Source organism: Neophocaena asiaeorientalis, unplaced genomic scaffold, assembly GCF_003031525.2.
Source record: "Neophocaena asiaeorientalis asiaeorientalis breed wild unplaced genomic scaffold, Neophocaena_asiaeorientalis_V1.1 scaffold606, whole genome shotgun sequence".
NCBI classification, from domain to species: domain Eukaryota; kingdom Metazoa; phylum Chordata; class Mammalia; order Artiodactyla; family Phocoenidae; genus Neophocaena; species Neophocaena asiaeorientalis.
In genome coordinates, this window is record NW_020173687.1 from 3410036 (window position 1) to 3430917 (window position 20882).

The following is a 20882-nucleotide window of genomic DNA, read 5'->3' on the forward strand; positions in this document are numbered from 1 at the left end:
GAAGAGGAAATAAATACCTTGCTGAATGGCACAGAGCTGGGATTTCGGCACAGGTTCGGCAAGATCCCAAAGCCCTTATCCAAGCACTGTGCTCCCTGCCTCGATGGACCAGGAGGGAGGGCTCATTTTCACAAGGATGCTTACTCGAAGGCCAAGTAAAAATATATTTCAGGGAACATTTATTTTTATTTAACTTACTTTCCCCCTTTGTGCCAAGATTACCTTTTACATTTGTGCCAGGGTAAGTTTCCTCTTTATGATCTCCACTCCATCTAAACCTTTGTCTCTTGTAACAGAGTTTTTAATAATGTTTGCAAATATGAAATTAAAAATACTCTTAAAAAGGGCATAATTTTCCTTTCGGTAGAATTTTTCAACAAGTTATTACTTATTTCTAGGTTCATTACTGAATGATTACATAAACTTAAATTAACCTGAAAAGGATAATTTGATTTTCTAAGGCACAAACCACGTATACTAACAGAATTTACAAAACAAAACGCACAAAAAGTTTGAATTCTCCTTTATGTGTTTGGCTTCTGATGGCTCAAAAGTAATAAAACTGGACTCGTTTCACAGCCTGTTCTAAAAAATCTCTCACCCCAACCCCAAGAAACTGTAACACCCAGGTTAATTTCCTGCAATGAGTAGTCATTTAATTACAGAACAAAATTAACAGGAATGAAAATGTTGCAGCTGCATTTTTTGTTAGACATTATATAAAAAAAGAATAACACAGTAAGTCATTTTGTATGACACGAACTTAAAGAGTTCTCAAATTAACTGTGATCAGAATAAAAACGTCTTTTCCACACGGTACTGAAGACACTGCATACACATCCCTCGGTCGGAGCCTCGGCGCGGCGACCCTGCACACGCACGCGGCCGTCCCTGGTCACACCGCAGAACTGCAAAACAAGGCGGAAAGGCAAACAACAGTTTTCTTCTGGTGGAGTTACTTGGGGTCTTTACTGACCCCAGCAGTTCACACTCCTCAGACACCAGAGAGTGAAGAGTGTCCTCTGCTGGTCCTCTTACAGGTGAGTGTGGCCAAGATTTCACCTGTGTGGGGTCCTGCTCCTCTCACAAACACAGCAGGGAGTCGTGAGCTGAACTTCAGGAAAGTTCCCTGATGAATGTTCAGTGTTGGTATCAAAAAATTAAACACAATTCTTCTCAGAAGAAAATCTCTATGGCCTGTGGAATCTAGAAATTACACAAAGACAAATAACTTAAGGTTACACATTTCTAAGTTAAAATTGCCGAAACCTTCCACAAATACTTCTGTTGCTATAAAAGCTTGGCGCAGGTCCAACGGGTAAAACGTGAGGATGGACCTGCCTGGATTAAAGGAGTGTAAAGCCTCAGACGGCGCCCACCGCTCGGGCCCCAGCCATAACCCAAGAGGAATCAGATGCCGAATTCTTAAGCCTACCTAAAACTTAGTTTGAAAAATGCTAGGTAAGCCCTTGAAGTACACAGAAAGAGCAGAGCTTTGCTAAATCAGTACAAGTAATGAATTGATTAATACAACAAATTATTGGATATTATAGTAGTAGAGTTATAGTTTTGTTCCCGTAGAGTTGATAATGCGTTTGTGGCGATGTTTAACGCACTTAAGAAAATCTCATGTGACCAAAAATATTGTTCTCACTTTTAAAAGTTGACATTGAATTCTAAAATGTGTTGGTATAAAAATCATATTTCAGGGACTTCCCTAGTGGTCCAGTGGTTAAGACTCCATGCTTCCAATGCAGGGGTTGTGGGTCTGATCCTAGGTCAGGGAACTAAGATCCCACATGCCACACAGTACGGCCAAAAAAAAAAAAAAAAAAAAATCGTATTTCCTGTTGTCTAAGTTTTGGGCTCACTCTTAAAATTCTGTCCTGTAAGAAAGCTATCAAGGACTTATGAGAAAAAAATACATATCTTTAGTAAACATCTCTTTTAATAATGTATAATGAAAAAATGTATTAAGTATTTTGAAATTACCATACATAGAATATGTAGTAATTATATCTTTTTTTAACACAGAATTGAACATTAAAAATAACTCTGAATGTTTTACAGAGAATGTTTATTTCCTAAACATTTTTTTAGTGTTTTGAACACTCAAAAGTAAGGTGATTTATTCCTGCCCAAAAGTATGCCAGTCATGGGAGGGAAACAAATATTTTTAAACAAACTATTTACTTGTTTCATTTTTTTCCTGCTCTTCCAACCTCCTCTTCTTCCCTTGATATATACAAAGTAAAACTATCGTGTAGGAGGGAATTCTGTGTGCCTGGTTTCTCTTCCACAGCCACAGTGGCTCACAGAGTAATCTTTTAAATAACAGTTGCAGTGGCCACTTTGTGAGGAACAGAAAAGGAAAGGAATCCATTGTTTTAGTTTAAGGCAGTATCTCCATTCAGGGTTTCCTTTCTCTTTGTATTTGGGGCCTGAGCATCTCTAGACCAAGGGAGAAACGACAAAGCAGCTGGCACAGTTGAAGGCACGCGGCATCACAGGCAGCCTCTTGAGGATTAAAGGGATGTGAGAACTTCATCATGACTTGTCACGGCCGTGGACAAGAAGGGGAAATGCTGGAAGGATATGCAGCCAACGAGCACTTCAGCATCAGCAAGACACCCTGTGCCACTTCTGTTTATGGTCACGTGGACAGAGAGTATATTCCCCTTGTGTGAAAAGTCTTGATTATGGAAGAATCAGTCAATATATCCCCACTGGAATATAAGCTCCATGAAGACCGGACCCTCCTCTACCTTATTTATAGTTGCATTCTCAGCACCAAGAACGGCACAGAGTGATACTCAAATATTTGCTGAGGAAACAAATACATAAATGTTTGTATAAATAAATCGGGGAGTTCTATCAGCTAGGGAGTTCTGAATACCAGAGAAGGGGAATTAAACACATAGGCAAAGTACATTCAGTGCTTTGAGACTAATTTCCTTAAATATACATTAACCACTTAAATAAAACAATGACCTGTGTAATACTGTTCTCCATCCCACCTTTCACCAAGCCCTGTAAGAAACCACGGGAGTGAACAGCACTTTCAACTGAGTTGCATTCTGTCTGTTCAAGACAGTTCTCTGCAGAAATACTGAATTTTTTTTTACCTGAACACACAGTGCTTTCTGACATTTTTTTTTCCTTCTTAAATAAATATCACGTTGTGTAAGTATCATGAAATTCATACAAACAGAAATCTGACCTTGTCAGGTGCTTGCTCGATGCATGTACCTCCATTTCATTGCTTTTGTATTCGTTCAGTTCCTTACGAATCGCTGCCTGGAAGTTAAAACCTGCACATTATTTTTCAGGACATTGAAACGTTAACGCAGGAAGTTAGTATCATGGTTATGGACTGACAGCCATCCCTAATACTTGCTGGCTTTTGTTATTGTGTGATAGATTAAAAACAACCTTTTGTTCAGCATTTAGACGTTTACATACTCATTTTGACAGTCCTACCAAGCTAGTGCATAGCTGGTATTCTGGAAGTGAATATTAGTGAATTTATTTGCTGTGCTGGAGTAGGACGATATCCACCCTCCCCCCGCCCCACCCCCCCACGGCACAGCATAGATGGATCAAGCACATGCCTAGGGCACTTATAACGTCGGAACCTCGAAATAATGAGTGAAGTTCAGCTTTTGGTGAACTTACTTGGAATTCAGCAATTAGATAATCTAGAAACAAGTTATTCTAACTTCAGAATACATTTTTGTTTTGTGTCTTTGGAGAAATAACCTTGCCGTTACATGTGGGTGAGATGTGCATCTCGGTCTTTTCAGGGCCTCTCATCTGGCCCTCCTCCAGCTTCCCAAACCCACTTTCATTGTGTGCTTCTCTCAGATAAACCCTCCAGGACCAGGCCAGACAAAAACATCAGACACAGCCTCCGGGGCAAGGAAAGGCTTTGCGTCGAGCATGTAGGGATGTACTAGTCCCAGCTCTGCTGCCAAAGATGCCCGAATTCTCCCTTCACGGCGGGGAGGTGCTCCTCTGAGCACATCCGCCACAGGCAACAGAGAGGGTCAGTCCAACTACAGCCTGTCTGCATTTCCCCAAGTGCCTGCCGTGCTTACGGGCATTCATTTAGAACCTCGCGGACTCACACGCAACATATGAAGAACGAGGAACAATTAGCGAAGTCAGCACACTCACTGGCTGAATGTATTATGTTCCTCTTCCGAAAGGCTTTAAGAGTTCTGAAAATCACTAGAGGCGGGAAGGTGGGAGAGACTGTGTAGACAGACGCTCCCGGGTTTAAGTTCTGCCAGTCGATAGCACCTGACCCCAGACGAGCGTTACCTGTCCCAGCGTCTCCTGGTCACCCGTTCAATGGCACCTCTACGGGGATAATTACAACATCTCTCTCTTTGGGATCTTCTGGAGGATTAAATGAAACAGTAGCTGGCAGGCTGGGCTCAGTACAGGGCAGCGTGAGGGCTCGGTGGGTGTTAATTTCCTCTGCTTCACCCCTCAGCCTCTGCCCCACCACCTCCTTGCTCTCCCCGCCTCTCTGACCAGGAGGTCCCCAGAGACACTTCAAACCGGACCGGCCCAGGACAGAGCCCAGAGCTGCCTCCCTCTACACGGGGGAGGGTCTCCTGAGGGCCTCTCGCCTCTCCTCCCTTCCTCATCCCCACTGAGGCTCACTGTTTCAAACAACACCATCCAGCTCTTTTTTGCCAGCCTTGCCTATTCTGACTTGTGCCCCAGATCAGAGCTTATCAACTTCACATTCTGGACATCTGGGGCTGGATCAGTCTCTGTGCGGGCCGTCCTGTGCACTTCCGGGTGGTAGGCAGCATCCCTGGGCTCCACTCGACAGACGCCAGTAGCACCGCCCCACTGGTGACAACCAAAAATGTCCCCAGACGTTGCCAAACGTCCCTAAGGGCAAAACCATCCCCCGGTTGAAAACAAGACCCGAAATCTGGGTTGTATTTGTGAAAGCAACATCTGGTCAGGCTCAGCCTTAACTGCAACAGCTGATGGAGCCCACTGTCTAAGAATAAACTCCCTGGCATGACGCGATTTGCCCTTCTTTCATACATGCACCCCCGGCCAGCGCAGACAGGTCTCTTCTGCACCTTATCTGCTGCCGACAGTCTTGTCCAGGGCTTGTCTGCCCGCCTGTCGTAGTCCTGTGCTTTCGCCACCTCCACGTAGTCACTGAATCGTATCAGAATTTTTCTGTCTCTCAGTTCATCAACCGTGGGTCTCTGATTCAGCTAAAATAAAAGATAACCACAGTTAGGTCTCACATGCCAAACTAGCTTTCCTAAAGTACTCTGAACAAACGGTACCCTTGTACCAATAAATATAAAGTCTGAAATGCAATCCTAATGCAAAAAAAATCGCTCATGGGAAGGGCTTAAGTTACACACTCTTAAATTACAGCCTCCTCCCCTTAACAGGTCCCCTCAGGGGGCTAGCGGCGCCCTGTTCGCAGCACAGCTCAAGGAAAGGCTGATGAATTAACTCAGGGAAACGTTCACAGCAGCAGCTGCTGCTTTTCAACTGTCGTTAGGCAGGATTTTACCAAAAAAGCTTCTGATAAAGTTAACTGCCAAATACTACTCCTAGTGCTCGTAACTCAAGCTCAGGAAGGATATTCTATTACCTTCAAGCAAGACAAGATTTCACTATTATTATTACAGAACACAGTAGACAAAGGATATCACCAGATCCCTTGAATTTAGAGATAGTCAGGGCTTTAAAAGGAGATCAAAGTCGATAGACTTGCTACCTATGTTGGCCATAGTACGTTTTGACTTAACTACCTGAGCCCCGGATACAAACCCTTGAGGCTAATAAAGTTTTCTGCCGTCGGGAGCTTCTAGACAAGTGAAAGGTAACCGACACACTGATATCCAGGCACGCTTTCCTTAAGCACTGTGTAAGGAGCTCGAATAAACGAAGAGCATGCCCAGTCAACGTCTGACTTCCTGGCAACAAATGGAAGTGTCATCTGGGCTGCATGGCCACGCCACGCTCTCTGGTGCTAGGTAAGGACATCGTCCACAGGCATGTCGGTCACACCGCGGGACGTGGCAAAAGGCACTGCTTTTCGAGCATCTGGTAAGTGAATTCACTGTTACCCCAGAAACCATCACTCGTTATCTCAGAGCAAGGCCCTGTATCGCCCGTCCCCGCTGCTACAGAAGCAGCTTTCCTCTATCCACCTTTTCCCCCTTAATATTCAGGACACAGGTGCTTAAATGACAGTACCTTTCTTGTCAATCTCTGCTTGATTTCTCTTCTTTCTTCCTGCTCTGTCTGATCATTCCTTTCTGTGAAAGATTAAAACAAAAAAAAAAAAAAGGAAAAGAAAAGAAAGAAGCAGGTTGAGACTTTCTTCTTTTTAGCAGGGAAGCGTCCTCAAGATCTGCATACTTCTGGAAGCTAAAGATGGAACACAAAGGACACCTGGCAGGTGACACTTTTCTCCACATCACAGTTTGTTTTATCTCTGCTTTGCCAATTGCTGCTCAGGAGATTATGGTCTCACTGTCCATAGAGACACTTGTAGAAGGGAAGCTTCGCCATCGTCACAGCCTGGTTCTCCTGGACCCTTCTGTGTGTCAGAAATAACCACACAGATTGACGCTGGGCACTTATTTGCGGGAGAAACAGGAAGAGGCTCTCTCTCCTAATCAAATATCATATCTCTCTCTGTACATTTACATTTAGGAACATAGATGGCAGACAAAAATAGTTTTACTAGGATAAGTTACATATATACTCATACATATATATATATATATATATATATATATGAATGATTGCATATTAATAGAACTGTCACTGCTTTTTTTTTCCCCCTTTTCCATGTAATAGGTATACATACTTTCAGCCAACCAGCATAAGGTAAGGAACATTCTCTTCGGATTCTGGGCAGCATATGCCCGCTTGGAATTCATATTTTCAGGATGTATTTCAAATCCAAACATATCCAGGAACCCAGCTGACTCTCCACTGCAGAAGCAAGATGCATGACCTGCCATTTAAAGGACCCTTAGTCTTTCACCAAAATTGGCTTTGCCTGGGGAGTGTGACTATTAACATGCAAGCCGTGCTCACACCTACACTTGGGAGCTAAAAATGGAACAGAATGCTGAGATGTAGTGTAGAACGTACGCTCTGCCCTGGGATACCAGATAATGGATGTCCTATTTCTGGCTCTCTCTGTTGCTAAATAAAGCCTCAGGTCCCTGGAGGGGGCCCAGAATTCCTCTCCTAGAAAAGGGATCTCATCTGTCAGCTCTCCTAGAAACACCGCCAGGTCTGAGAAAGGAAAATCCTGCGACTTGCAGTTAACATAAGCTCACATTACCTGCCTTTATCTAAAACATTTCAAACATTTGTGCATTTGGGGGATTTGGTGTATGGGCGTTTAACATACTAGCCATTGTACTTTTCAGTAGTGTTCTTTAAAAAGGATTCGTCTCACATCTGGGTGTTTTAGAAAAGGAAACCAAACCCTGTTATGTTCCCGCTCCTTAATCCATGTGAAAAACCAGAAGAAACCACAGTTATAAACGCTAATCAGAAAGCTGATAATACAGTTAGAAAAAACTGTGAAAGTACCACATAGAAGGCCAACCATGAGGGATTTAAATGATGATATGAAACGAATTCTTCAGATTTCTTAAAAATAGGCCATGAAAAAATCCCAAGTACAGCCTCCATGTGAAAACACTGGAGCAAGATCAGATCTTTCTGGTTTTTACCTCGTGACCAACACATCAGCTTCATTACGAGTTCATATGAGCACAGCGGGGGCTTCAGAGAGCTGAGCTTTGGGTGCCCGGCGGGGTCCCTCTCAGGGCCAGGCGCTCGGTGGGGCACCAACTCCAAGACGTCCTTCCTCAGAGCCTAAGCCACAGATTCTCTGAGCTCCCCTCAGCGATGGGTTTGTGGATCTCTTATCCTCAGACCCAGAAAGCCCGGTGCCTTATACAAAACAAGGGAGCCATGATCGGAGTTTCCACACCCAGATTTACTGGGAATAGTGCCGGTAGCTTGGACAGTCACACGTGTCCCCTGTAAAGAGTCAGAGATGCACCGCTGCTCCTGAGGCAGTGGTTAGAGCGTGGCGACGAGCCAGGCCACCTGGGCGTGAACTTCAGCTCCATCCCTTTGCCAAGACTCAAGTTAAAAAGTCGTAGGACCTCCTGGGGTCTAAGCTTCCTCGCTAGGGAAAGGGGGACAGCCGTGCGAACCTCACAGCTGTGTTGTAACAATTCAACGGGGCAACACAAGCAAGCACTGCGTACGATCTAGCAGAGTGGGCCCAACGCGGGACGATCAGATTTAATATCATAGCATATACAGGGGCCACCGTTTCTTACGCTGTTGTATCCACAGACGCACAGGCCCAGTTCTGAGCGTTCCTCTGACACGATCGCAGTTATTCATGAGCTCCCCACTTGAAGGGGAGCAAATACAACGTGATGACACTCTGCGCATTGATGAAAAGCCGAAAATGCAGTAAGCGCGAGCCGGTGTCAAGGGCCTGCGAGGATGACGTTCTAGGCTGGACCAGCTACAGTCAGTCCATTCTCACCTCCACGGAACCAAGCCAAACAGCCACCTCAAACCGGCAGTGAAATTCTCAAGGACCGTTGCCCAGGGCATTCGAGAAGCTTCCGGCTAGGGATGGACCCGCGTGCTAGATGGCGAGGGAGGGACCACCAGGGCCACAGGGGTTAAGCCTGTTTTCCTGCCCCTGCTGTGCCCTGAAGGTGAGCGCCGTCAGCTCCCGGGGTCCACCTGCCATCTCTGCTCACCAAGCACCAGCTCTGACATTCAGGCTTCCACGTCTATGTGCAAAGACGGACACAATTAGAAGCACTTGCTGGTGGGAGGGCCTGGCCGTCCGCAAGACCAGAGAGGAGGTCACCACTGACGGGAGAAAACGGTTTCTGGGAGAAAAGCCTCTGCCGACTCTGGGCAACAGACCAGTCTGAGGACGGCACTGCCCGGGCCTTGAACTTGCCCCATTCAACTCTTGGATTACTACTTCAGGGGCACCTGTGACTTATGAACTTTATAAGTAAATGATTTAATTTTTTTAAATTCAAATATTTGGTAACAAAGAGCTTTACATTTCTAGCTGCCCACTTGATTAAGCATGTTAGCAATGAAAAGCTTTTCTTGAAATCCTCAGAGGTGGCCTAGTTCACGTAATACAGTAGTTTCCATATCTTAAGTTTAAAAAATAAAACACAGAATTCTTTTTCTTTTGGCCGTGCCACGCGGCTTACAGGATCTTAGCTCCCCCACCAGGGATCAAACCCGAGCCCCCTGCAGTGGAAGCACAGAGTCCTAACCAGTGGACCGGCAGGGAAGTCCCTAAAACAAAGAATTCTTAATCTTAGGGTTTAAATATTTCCAACAGTCTATAAAGGAGGGAGTCTTCCAGGCAGTTAATAAAGGTGCTGAAGCAAAGAAAGGGGGAAGGAATCAGATAGGACGCGGCACCTGGACCAGAGGTTCTGCTGTCTACTTTGTGACAGGTCAGCCTCAGGACCATCTTAACTTTGTAAAAAGATGTTCGTGGGATGAAAAACCAACTCAGGGAATGTCTGCAGTGTTCATCCATAAAGAGGGGAGACAATGAAAATATTTAAAAAATCTAGGCCCTTAGAAGATACTTTTTGTAGAAAGTGTCTCACAAACTAAAGTCTGTTGACCAGATACATAAGAAGTATGTGAGAAACACCTTTGAAAGGGTTTTACCACCCAAATCATCAATGGCTTTAATGAGATGGAACGGCGTTCGCTACATCGTGGAGGCTATCCCTGGACAGCGGTGTTCAGCACATGTTACAACCGCACACCTAACTGGGGAAACCCAAGGGGTGTGAAGCCCTGAAGGAGGGTCCTGGAATCGCGGGGTTCTAAGCCACGGGCAACGTTTCCCAAGGCTTCTCCGTTCCTTTGAGCTGCTTTATGCCCCCAGCTGTAACCACCAAGGGGCGAGTCCTTCCCTGGTAGGATTTATACATTGTCCACACCTGCCTGTGATGTCCCAAACTGCCAGGGACAGACACCTGCTTGAGACCCAGCCTGCAAAAGGATATGGATTCGTCTCCCTTCCATCTGCAGGGCCGACCAATGAGATAACCCTGGAGTAGGGACATCTTTAACGGTGCTAGGAGAGCTTTTTTCCTTTTTAATTTTAAACAGGACGTGCCTGGATGTTTCAACTTTCCCGGGGGCTTGCTTTCAGAGCCCCTCAGCGGCTCAGACCTAATGGGAACCCAGGAGGGCTCAGGTCACAGAACCGGGTTCCCGCAGCAGCCTCAGCACACGTGAGGGGGGCCTCAGGGCATCACCCGCTACTCACGTTTCAAGATGTTTCTTCTCTCCAGTTCTTCCACGGCGGGTCTTTGGCTCAGCCGTCTGCGGAAAAACACTAGAATTACATTTTGCACCATGGTGGCTGCCGGCGGATTGCACCCAGGGTCTGCGAGGGTCCCAGGCGGGTGGCGCACCCGCTGAAGATCGCCTCCCCAAAAGCGGGAGGAGGGGAGGGGGACCTTCTCCGGCGGCTGCCTCTTGCGGGCAAATCGAGTTAGACCCCCGCGCGGGAGGGAGGCGGTCCTCTGTCACCGGGCGGCTGGGGCAGTCCGCGCTCCCCCTCCGGACGAGCAGCTCTTCATGTCCAGATCTACTGCCAGCCTGGCGGGCTGGACGGCTCCCCAGGCGGCGCGTCCGAGCTGCGCGGAGATCCACCTGGGAGACGATCCCCTGCCCGCTGGCGGAGGGAGGGGCGGGCAGCCGCGTCTCCAGCTTCTGTGTCCCCAGCTCCCGGCGACCCGGACACTGGCACTCGCACTGGTCCTGCTCCTACCGCGGTCCAGCCTCACCCGCCACCCGCCACCAGGGTGGTGATGGAGGGAGCTCCTGCCTCTACGGGCAAGGAGCCGAGGCGCGCAGAGAGGAAGCGCATCCAATCCAGGATGGGAATCTCCTGGGCTGAGCGCGCGGAGCCGGCCACGCCCACAGCTCCCCTCCCGCCACCAGCCCTACCCGCCCGGTTTGAGAGATAGGAAGACAAATGATCATTTCCTTTCAAATGGCCTCTCATTAAGGGAGTTGGAGGACACAGCCAAAACGAAAAAAATACATACATAAACAAAAGGCTTGTCAGGAGAGGGAGGCATAATTAGCCAAAATTAATGCCAAGCTCCAATCATTTTTGTAACTCCAATAATGCTGTCTTTGGGGCAGAGCCAGAAAGCTGCCCACTTCCGGATCCTGTAGCCACTGCACAGAGACAACAGGCTGAGCACCTGAACGCCCACAACGTGGGTCCACAGTACTCTACCCCAAAGGGGATGTCGCCTCCATAAGCACTGGCCTCCCGTTTATAGCCCCTGTCGCAGCACACAGCCCAGGGCGGCCGGGGGCTCAGTCTGCTGATGGCTTCTTCTGGGGGCTTGTGTGTCCGCTGGCTGCTGGGTGGTTGCCTAACATTTTGTCTGGATGTCTGCTGAGACTTGAACCTACCCCCCACAACTCCTGGCTGGCACCCAGGGGCCAGGGCCTCCCAATCCCTCCCAAGCACCAGGCACAAAACCAAGCTCTTTGAGTGGGGCTCCCTCAGCCTGGTCAAAATCCCCCAAACGCCATTCATTCACTCACTCACTAAGTGACTGGCAACGCTGGCTCTGTGCCAGGCACTGCTCCAAGCCCCAGGACACAGTGGTCCCTGCCCTTGGAAAGCTCACAGTCTAAAGGCGGCGGCAGACAACAGTAAACAAACAAACAAGACCAACCCAGGGAGTGGTCAATGCCATGGAGAAGACAAAATGGGGGGCGGGGAGGATGTGACGGATGAGTGATGGGGTAGGGGGAACTCAGGGAAGACCCATTTCCACAGAGACCACAGGAAGAGAAGGAGCCAGCCTTGGGAAGATCACATTTCTAGATGGTGTCTCCTAACTGCTCACGTGCTGGGCTTGGGGAGGGCCGGGAGGAGTGATCAAGGCAGACTTCCTGGAAGAGGAAACTTTTGGCAGAGTTGTGGAGAATCCACAAGGCGTGCAGAGCCTGGTGCTTAGTGGCTGCCAGCTGACCAGCCAGGATGCCCACAGGGACAGCTGAGGATGAGGCCACACATCTCCTCAAACCTGAAAAGTACCCCCAAACCTCCACTCACTTTGCCCCGACAGAGGCTTTTTCTTCCTGGAGCCCTGTTCTCTTCCAAAATGAGGACTAATAACAGACCTTCACAGAGGTGAGAAAATTGAATGAGAAAATGCACAAATGCACCTGTTACCATGCTTGCTCAGGACAATGGTTTCTCAAGAACCGTCTGGAGAAAACCCAGCCTGTGGGTTGTCAGCTGATCATGGACTGAGTTCTCAGAAAGTGTGGACATCTCAGCACCAAAACCTCCGCCACTGGCCCGAGGCGGGAAGGCAGGTCTCCGGCTGGCTGCTATGCACCTCCTGGATGCTGCCAGGGTGAGGCCAAAGCGGGCCCACAGGGCACCTCCGAATGGTCCAGAAGGGGTAGTCTGCTGGGTGGACGCAGCCCTGCAGGTACACAGCTGTGAGCAAAGTGCAGCCTACTGGGTTCTCACCAACTTGCCCCTCTACCCAGAGGGAGTCCAGGAGCCCACGGCTGGACGAGAGGGCCCAGGGCCCTGGGTAGCACCGCCAGCCCGATCCCCTCCCTGTGGGACCCCAATCACAGGGGGAAGAGTGGTGCTGCAGGTCGAGAGCCCCCATCTAGACTCGCCCCTACCTGTACCCGACACCCCACTTCATGAGACTGAGAACTTTTACCTTGAGTTAACCTGACCTTCCGTGTCAGATGTTTAGTGAGCCTATAGGACACGCCTGGCCCTGGGATGTGGTGGTGAGAAGTTAGACCCAGTCCTGCCCTCAGGAGCACAGGCTCGGGAGGGCACAGACATTCAGGCCATTATCACACAAACAACCAGGCATTTCTGCGTGGTGACTAGCGCTAGGAAGAAGAACCGACAGTACTATGAAAGCCTAGAGTAGGTGGGCCCACCTGGACAGAGGCACTGCCTGAGAAGGTGATGCTTGCCTTGAGATCTGAGATCAGAAGGATACGTGGGGATCGCTGAGCCCGGAGGGGAGGGAAGAGCACAGCACGTGCAAAGATCCTGAGATCAGAAGGACTCCTGCGGGGCCGTTTGGACTGAGTGGGGGTGTGTGTCCATGGGGCAGGACCCACCCAACCTGCAGTCCGTGGTGAGGTCTGGATTTATTCCCAGAGCCCAGAAGGCACCGAAGGGTGTGAAGCAGGCGGGGCAGGATGGGGCACGGGCGGGCCAGGATCGGATGCACCTTCGGAAGCACTTGTGGACTGCTTTCCAGAGGAGGACAGAGAAGAACCTGCCCCCGGGAGACATGGAGCTGTTCAGGGGGAGCCCCATCAGACGGGAAGCACAGGTGCCCCAGGCCTGCGAGTGGCTGAGGGCCCACGAACTGTTCAAGACGAGGGGAGGTATTGGCTCTAGACTGAAAACACTGCAAATTCCAAATTAATACACGTTGGACTAAGTACGTATTAAACACAATATTCTGCCCACTTGCTGAGACTTGGCACCACTCTCCACACGGCTGGGATTCCCAAAGCAGGAGTGGCGACAGCCCCAATACCAAGGGCAGACGACATGACCATGCCCACTTTACAGATGAGACCACTGGGGCTCAGAGAAACAAACATGACCAGGTCTTATTCCCCACGTAGGCCCCAGGGTCTGGCACAGGCAAACACAAGTGGCCTGAACAAGGAGCAAATGAAGGGATGCTGGCTCCTCTCCCTCTCCGAGGCGTGTGCTTGGTGTGGCCCAGGAGGGATGCTGCCAGAGCACCCTTGCTTTGGCACCTCACAGCAAGGGGCTCTCCAGGATGTGCGGAGACAGCCCCAAGGTGGCAGGGCTTTGGGGGTGAAGGGGCGGGGCCTCAGGAGGGGCGGGGCCTCAGGAGCGGTGAGGTAGGAGAGTTCAGCACCCTGAGGGATTCCCCGGCTCCACCCACGGGCCGCTCCCTCCTTCTTCAGAAGCTGCCGCCGTGGGTGATGAGCAGGTGCGGCCTGGAACTGGGGAAGCCACAGTCTATTTCTGACTCTCCCCGCTGAGAAAGCAGGAACGTGGCAGCCAATTACAGCGCTGCGTGGGCGTGGGAGCGACACCAAGAAAAGAAACCAGGAGAGAGGGAACCTGCCCTACCCCCCGCCATTCCCCTCCCCACGCCTGTTCACACAGGAGAGGCGGGCATGCTGGGGGACCAGGAGTGCACTGGACAGGCCCTGGGGACTTGAGTAGGAGGTAAACGTACAGGCCACCTGGGACGGGACAGGACAGGGTGGGGGGCATGGCAGCTGCGGGTCTGCGTGCAGTGTGGGTGTGAGGGCCCCCGTAGGGGCTCCCCAGCCCTCCGGCACCTCCTCTGAACAGGTCTGCGGTGAAGGCCGAACTCTGCACCTGACCCTGTGCTGTGAATATGGGAAACAACCTGAGGACAGCCGGTCAGTGCGCAGGTGACGCACGAACAGGGAGGAATGGGGGAGAACGGGTGCAGGGAGGGGAGCCACGAGGCCACTGACAGCCGGGTGACCAGGGTGCCCGGAGTGGGTTTCAGGAGAATAAGTGATGTGGTCATACCGTCCACATCCCTCAGGCTGCAAACTTCCATCCCCCAGACCAGCACCAGCGGCAGGACACAGGCAGAGTCTCAATTCAAGTCCCAGCTCTGCCCCTCTGCCGGTGGGGTGACAGGGGCTAGTGCCCCCCTACCTGAGCCTCCAATCCCCTGGCCCTCACCTGCCCCAGGGAACCCAGGGGTGCCGAGGGGGTCGAGAATACTAAGACACGGAGGAGGCCGGCACACGAGCAGGTGCGGGTATTATTACGATGACCAGCTTCTACACTGCTCCCCGGGTGTGGTGGGCCCAGGTCTTCTCCAGCTTCAAGCCAACAGAGCTGCCATCTCCACCCTGCCGGCAACCTCCCTGAACCCCGGGGTGGGGGACAGCCTGGCCGCCTGACCCATCAGAGCACCACGGTCCAAATTCAGCAAGCAGCCACACTTTCGGCTCACCCAGCATTTAAAAAAATGTGAATATGAAGCGAGTATTAATCGACCGGGAATTTTCGCTCTAAAAAGTCAGTTTTGCAGCTTCCCTTGATATTTGGGAGAGCTGGCTACTCCAGATCCACACCTCCCTGGCCCTCCCCACCCCTGGCAGCACAGCTGGAGCACAGCAGCTGACTCTCATCGCCCCCGCGGCTCCCCTCCCAGTGGCCTCGCTCCCCTGCGGGCTCTCCATCTGGGTCACCTGTGGGACCAGGGTCCTGAGGGGGCTGGGCCCTGGGAACCCCCTTCCTCGTCCTCAGGACCCCCTTCTGCCTCCGAGACACATTGGGGGCGAGTGGTCCGTGTTCCCGGGAGCACCTGACATGGCTCCAAGGACAGCAAGGACAGCAGGTCCAAACCTCAGCTCTGCGGCCCGCCGTGGACAAGTGGCCCCGGCTGAGCGCCCCACGGAAGTGTCCAGCTGCTGGCTTTCTTCCTTGGGGAGGATGAACGCACAGTCAGACCTCTTTCCAGGCACACCTGTCTCCCATCCGCCAGCTCAGGCGCAGGGCCGCCACGCAGCCTCTGTGCACGGGCCGGTGACGCCCTCTGGGTTCCCGCCTCCTCTCCCACAAGGGGCTGATGACAGTACCACCTGTCGGGGTGGCTATGGGGTAAGTGAAATGGCCCAGAAGCCCCAAGCCAGGTGCCTGACACGCAGCAGGCCCGCCCGTAGTCAGTGGCCGTGTCAGAATCGTCCCTCACACACCCTCGCGGGACCTCGCACCAGGCACGGCTCCAGGGGCTGCAGGTCATGCCCCCGCCGGCCAGGACTGCCCCCCGGCACTGCACGCGCCCCGAATCGCCACTGCCTCCCCGCAGGGCTCAAGGAAACGCCTAAAGTCACCTCAGCGTCGGGCAAGAACCGAGACACAATCCTGCCAAACAAGGCAGAATGCCTTCCTGGGGAGAAGCCACAGCTACAGAACAGACAGCTCCCCACCCACAGGGATGCCGGCTATTGTGGGAGCTCCTTCCTGGGGACACCGATCCTCCTCCACCGCCAGCCTCGAGTCACCACGGAACACCGGAGTCCCCGCCTGGGACGGGGTTCCCCAGAGGCGCAGGCTCCTCTGTTTCCACGGGCGCTGTCAGGGTGGGGGGACCACAGGGACACGTAGGCAGGCCAGGGAGAGAGGGCCAGGGAGGGGAGCCTCTCCAGGAGGTGACACGGAGACGAGGCCACACAGAGACCAGAGCTGGGCTGCAGGCTCTGAGGGGCAGAGCTGTCCACGCTGGGGAACAGCAGTGTCCCCCAAAACTTAGTCCCCTCTGTTCTTGCAGTGACCCTGCGAGGACGAATTATCAGCCTGTTAGGGGTTTGCCTGGTGAGGCGCTGGCCGCAGGTCCCCATCACGGCATCTTGTGACCCAGGCACTCCAGCCGGCCTAGCATCCGACCCCACCTCCTAGTACTTGCTTACGGGCCAGTGTCCCTGCTTCAGAGATTGGCACCTGCTGTGGTCCACGCGCTCACGCCAGACCCCGAGCCACCCTCTGTTCCCAGCCCCCAGGCATCTCCGAGTCTACAGGTTTCCAGCACCGACACCTCAGATGCCCATCCCCCTCACTCCATGCCTCCCATAGCTGCGGGCTGGCCTTTCTGAAAAATGAACCCCACTCTCACCATGACCTCAAACCCGGGGTCCCACCGCACTCAGGACCAAGTCCAAGCCCCACGAGGCCAGCGAGTCTACGGGGACCCTCCCCAGACCCTGCGCCCAGTGACTCCCACACCGAGCTGCTCACGTCTCCCTCGGCACAGGCATCCTTCTCCTAACTCAGGATCCCCAACCCCATTAGACCCTACACCCCCTTTATAACAAGTATTCTGTCACGCCCCCTTTACCCCAACCCACCGACATGCGTAATTTTTTAAAGTCAGTGTGATGTCTGGCTGTAACACACAGGAGGAAGAAGGGAAGGCAAGTTTTAATCAAATACCATGTACTCAATACATAAGCGCTCCGTGTGAGCACGTCACGTGACGTGGTGAAAGCACCTACGCAAAACCACCACCATAACAACAGCGGCAGCTATGAACGCAGAGAGACTGGGCTCTGTACTGGTCACACACCCACAGCGATGGCGCCACGGAGGAGCCATTTCCCGAAATGAGCAATTCTCGGTAAAGTTCTGAATGAAACCAGGTGTGTCAATTTCCAAGACACTTGTGTTCAGGGAAACTGTGACGAAACTGCAGCTCTCCCTGTGTGTGTCCACCGCACACCCAGGTTGCAGGCTCAGGTCATTCTAACAGCTTTGGACCCTCCGAGCATCCGAGGGACACTGAAGGTCAAGTGGGGTGGGCGTGAGTCTTCCTTGCTCAGGAAGTGCCCTCGCCTGTGGGACGCCCGACCCCCTGGCCTGGCCCGTGACAGTGACAGCCCACAGAACCTCTCCAGGTTTGCCAGGGGCCACAGAACAGCTGACCTAAACCCTGTGCTCTCAGGCAGACATCTCACCTCCTCCAGGAAGACCTCCGGCTGGACGGGGGGGCCCATCCTTCACCTCCAACCCTGGGCCTCAGAGTGTGCTCTTCAGGTGAGCTCTGATGATGACATTTTGGTATCTACCAAGATTACAAATACAGGTATTTATCCTTTGACCAACAGTTCAGGTCTAAGCAGATGTTTTCTGCGGAGTTCATAAGGAGACAGTGCCTGATAGCAGAATTCAGGGCAGAGCCCTGGCGTCCGTTTAGAGCCTGGCTGGAGACACTGTGGTCCACTAGCAACAGAGCTCCAGGCAGGTGTGGGAAAGCACAGGCGCTTCTTGATGGGTCCTCCCTGGAAGCCCACCTGGCTGGACTCTGGAGCATGAAAATAAAACTGGGCTCCGAACCCAGCCTTGGTGTGAATTCTAACTTCTCCACAAATCAGCTCTGGGATCCCCCATCTGCTCACGAACTTCTTGCTGCCTTTGGCCCTGGGGCCGTCAGTTGGTGGAGTCCACCTGGTAAGGCCCCGTCCCCAGTTCTGCAGTCCATCACTCACCTAGGTGCCATGGTGGAGGTGTTTTGTAGATGTGATTTAACATCCATAATCAGTTGACTTGAACTAAGGGAACCTGTTCTAGATGGTCTGGTGGGCCTGGTCCAATCAGTGGAAGGGCATTAGGAGCAGGGCTGGGGCTCCCTGGTAAAGAGGAAATTCTGCCTGTAGACAGCAGCCTCGGTCCACGCCCGGGAGTTCCAGCCCTTCCCGACAGCCTGCCCCACAGATGCCGTCAGCAATGTCCTGCCATAAACCGCTTAATATACACCTCCCACTGGAGCTGGGCCTCTGGGTCTCACAGACACAGCCTCCATTCTCCATAAACGAGGACGACAGTACTATGGGAGAAGCTCTCTCGAGTTACCTCCACTTATCTGAACCCGGGTTAACTGACACTCCCAGTCCTTCTGGAAAGGCAGACCCCACTGAGCACACGTGGCAGGCAGCCCCGGCCCCGTGCAGTCCGTTCCCACAGAGAGCTGGTGCACCTGTCAGGAACTGGTCTCCTTGTTCCCTAACCTATGCGAAACAGGTGAACTCGTTTCTGTAATTAGGTGATTTAATCAGACTTTATGCACATTGATTAAATGATTCAATATGGATGGAAAAAGAAAATGTTATTTCTACGAGAACCGACTTGGCTGCTCTGAAGTCTGTAAAGGCAGGATGTTGAAACACGGCCGTCGCGGGCAAGTACGGGAGACGAACGAGTGAACGATGGGGTTTTCCATCTCTGGGAGGACTCTGCTTCCAGGCGTCTTTAATTCTCACTCCTCTGCAGAGAAGTCGGCGGTAGAAACAGTAGAAGATGCATCCAACGTTTGTCTCACACGAGAAAGAACGCTAATTGTAGATCCTTCTGCAGTGAGAAGTCTTTGATGCCGTCTGAATAAATGCACCTCTGAATGACTTACGTTAAAATAAAGTGCTTCGAGCATGGCAAGTCACGCTTATCGTTTCTTCTTCTAACCGGCTTTGGGATTAATCACCCGTGTTGAGAGTGGAGTCGGGGGCTCTGCCCTCTCCCTCCCGGGCCTGTGATCTCCTCCCAAGGATGGCTCAGCCCCGTGCAGGGAGGGTTGTCCACTCAGTACAGAGGAGGCTAGTTACCATCATGGTTATTACTGCTCGTGTAAAACCCGCCTCTGAGTGTTTCCAAACAGCCCACGGACAGCGGCAGCCTCTGGGCAGAGATGGGGTGGGAGTGAGATGTGCTATTTAAGTTTTACCACGGATATCGGTCCCTTATTCAGATTTGGAAAATTAAAGTAATACATAATGCTCCCCACTGCCTGCCCGTGGCATTAGGACCACTTTGGTCCCTGGTCCACAAATGTTTATGGGGCACCTGTTGGTACCAGGCCCTGCCCCTCCCCACCCTCCTCCCCTTCCTGGGGAAGCTCTCCCGGGTCTTGGAGGGCTCCCAGCTCCTCCTTCACCAAGAGGCTTATTCATCCGCTGGGCCGCATCTCCTGGTTCCTAGCTCCCCTCCCCAGCAAGTCTGGGAGCCAAAGGCAGGTTAGTACGGTGCCTGAGGCCCAGGGCAGGGGCTCAGCAAGGCTGTAGTAAACAAGCAAACACTGGGTGAGAAAATACCAAGGCCAAGAGCAACTCCACTCGATTTTAAAAAAGGAAAGAGAACCACCCGACACACCAGGTAGCTTCTACAGGGCACGGAGCTTCAGCAGCACCACTAAGAAGCATCGGCCTCACCAGCCCGGAGAGGGGAGGTTAGGACCTGCCTGGCAGGGCGGGATGCAGGACCCCGACAGCGCCCTGTGCACTGCACACGCTGCTTCCTGTGTCCCACAGGCATCTCACCCTCTCTCCCTTGACCTCCCTCCCCACCCTGTGTCCTGAAGGCAGCCCCTGCATCCCTTTTGTTCTCTCCTCCATCCCCAGGGCCCTGTGCTGAGGGGGGCACATAGAGGTTGCCCAGGAAGTGTCTGCCCTTGAACTACAATGTCATGGGGGGGTATCACTGAGGAAGGGACAGCGGTATCTGTCCACGTCACCCCAGGGACCCCTCAGAGTCCCCCGCCCCCTCAGCTTCCCGCCACTTGCCGAAATCCCTGGGCCCATCTCTAGACGGTCGGGAGCACGAGGCATTTACAAATTGCCCAGAGCCTATAGGGGCTTCCACACAGACTCCTTGGACCAGACTGCTTTAGAAATCGCTGTTACCTCACAGACACAAGGTTTTCCATTCACTTGTCCATCTGTTTGCTCCTTCCTTCCGTCCTTCAGTCCATCTCAACAAAATTAATCTGAACACCCACTGTAGCAGAGACCTCTAGCTTCCTACCCAACCTCCATCCTCCCTTCTTACACAGCACCAGAAAGCTGATTCTATTCAGGGAAGCTTCTTTTCCAGCTAAGCATGGCCACGTGAAGAGGTTCTACCAAGGAGCTGGAGGGAAAGGTGTGCCAAAAAGCCTCTAGAAAGAGTCTTTTTGAAGAGCTGACTCAGCTGGGATCTATGCACCTTTGGGACTTGAATGTGATGTCTGGTGCTCCTGCAGCTGTCTTGGACCATAGAGGGTAAGTGCCAGTGTGAGGATAACTGAGCAGGAAGATACTGATAGAAGGAAGCCTGGACCCTCACAGTGACTGTGGAACAACCATTCCACAAAGCAGGGTGCCTCCAGGCCCAGTGTCCAGAACCAGCCTGACTGGGTCAAACCTCAGCTCCATGACGTAATAGCTGTGTGTCTCGGAACACCTTACCTAACCTCTCTGAA

General features: G+C 51.9%; 1 protein-coding gene across 1 annotated transcript in view; it reads right to left on the reverse strand.

Annotated features, from left to right (window-relative positions):
- Nucleotides 1-685: 685 nt before the first annotated feature.
- The window catches only part of PHACTR3 (phosphatase and actin regulator 3), a 204978-nt gene continuing 184781 nt past the window's right edge, over nucleotides 686-20882 (reverse strand). Inside the window, exons 9-13 of the mRNA XM_024750334.1 lie at nucleotides 10373-10428; nucleotides 6250-6311; nucleotides 5109-5249; nucleotides 3221-3297; nucleotides 686-1206 (exon numbers count right to left, since the gene is read on the reverse strand). Of these exons, the coding sequence (XP_024606102.1) occupies nucleotides 1191-1206; nucleotides 3221-3297; nucleotides 5109-5249; nucleotides 6250-6311; nucleotides 10373-10428 (352 nt within the window). The 3' untranslated portion in view covers nucleotides 686-1190. The remainder of the gene's footprint in view (nucleotides 1207-3220; nucleotides 3298-5108; nucleotides 5250-6249; nucleotides 6312-10372; nucleotides 10429-20882) is intronic.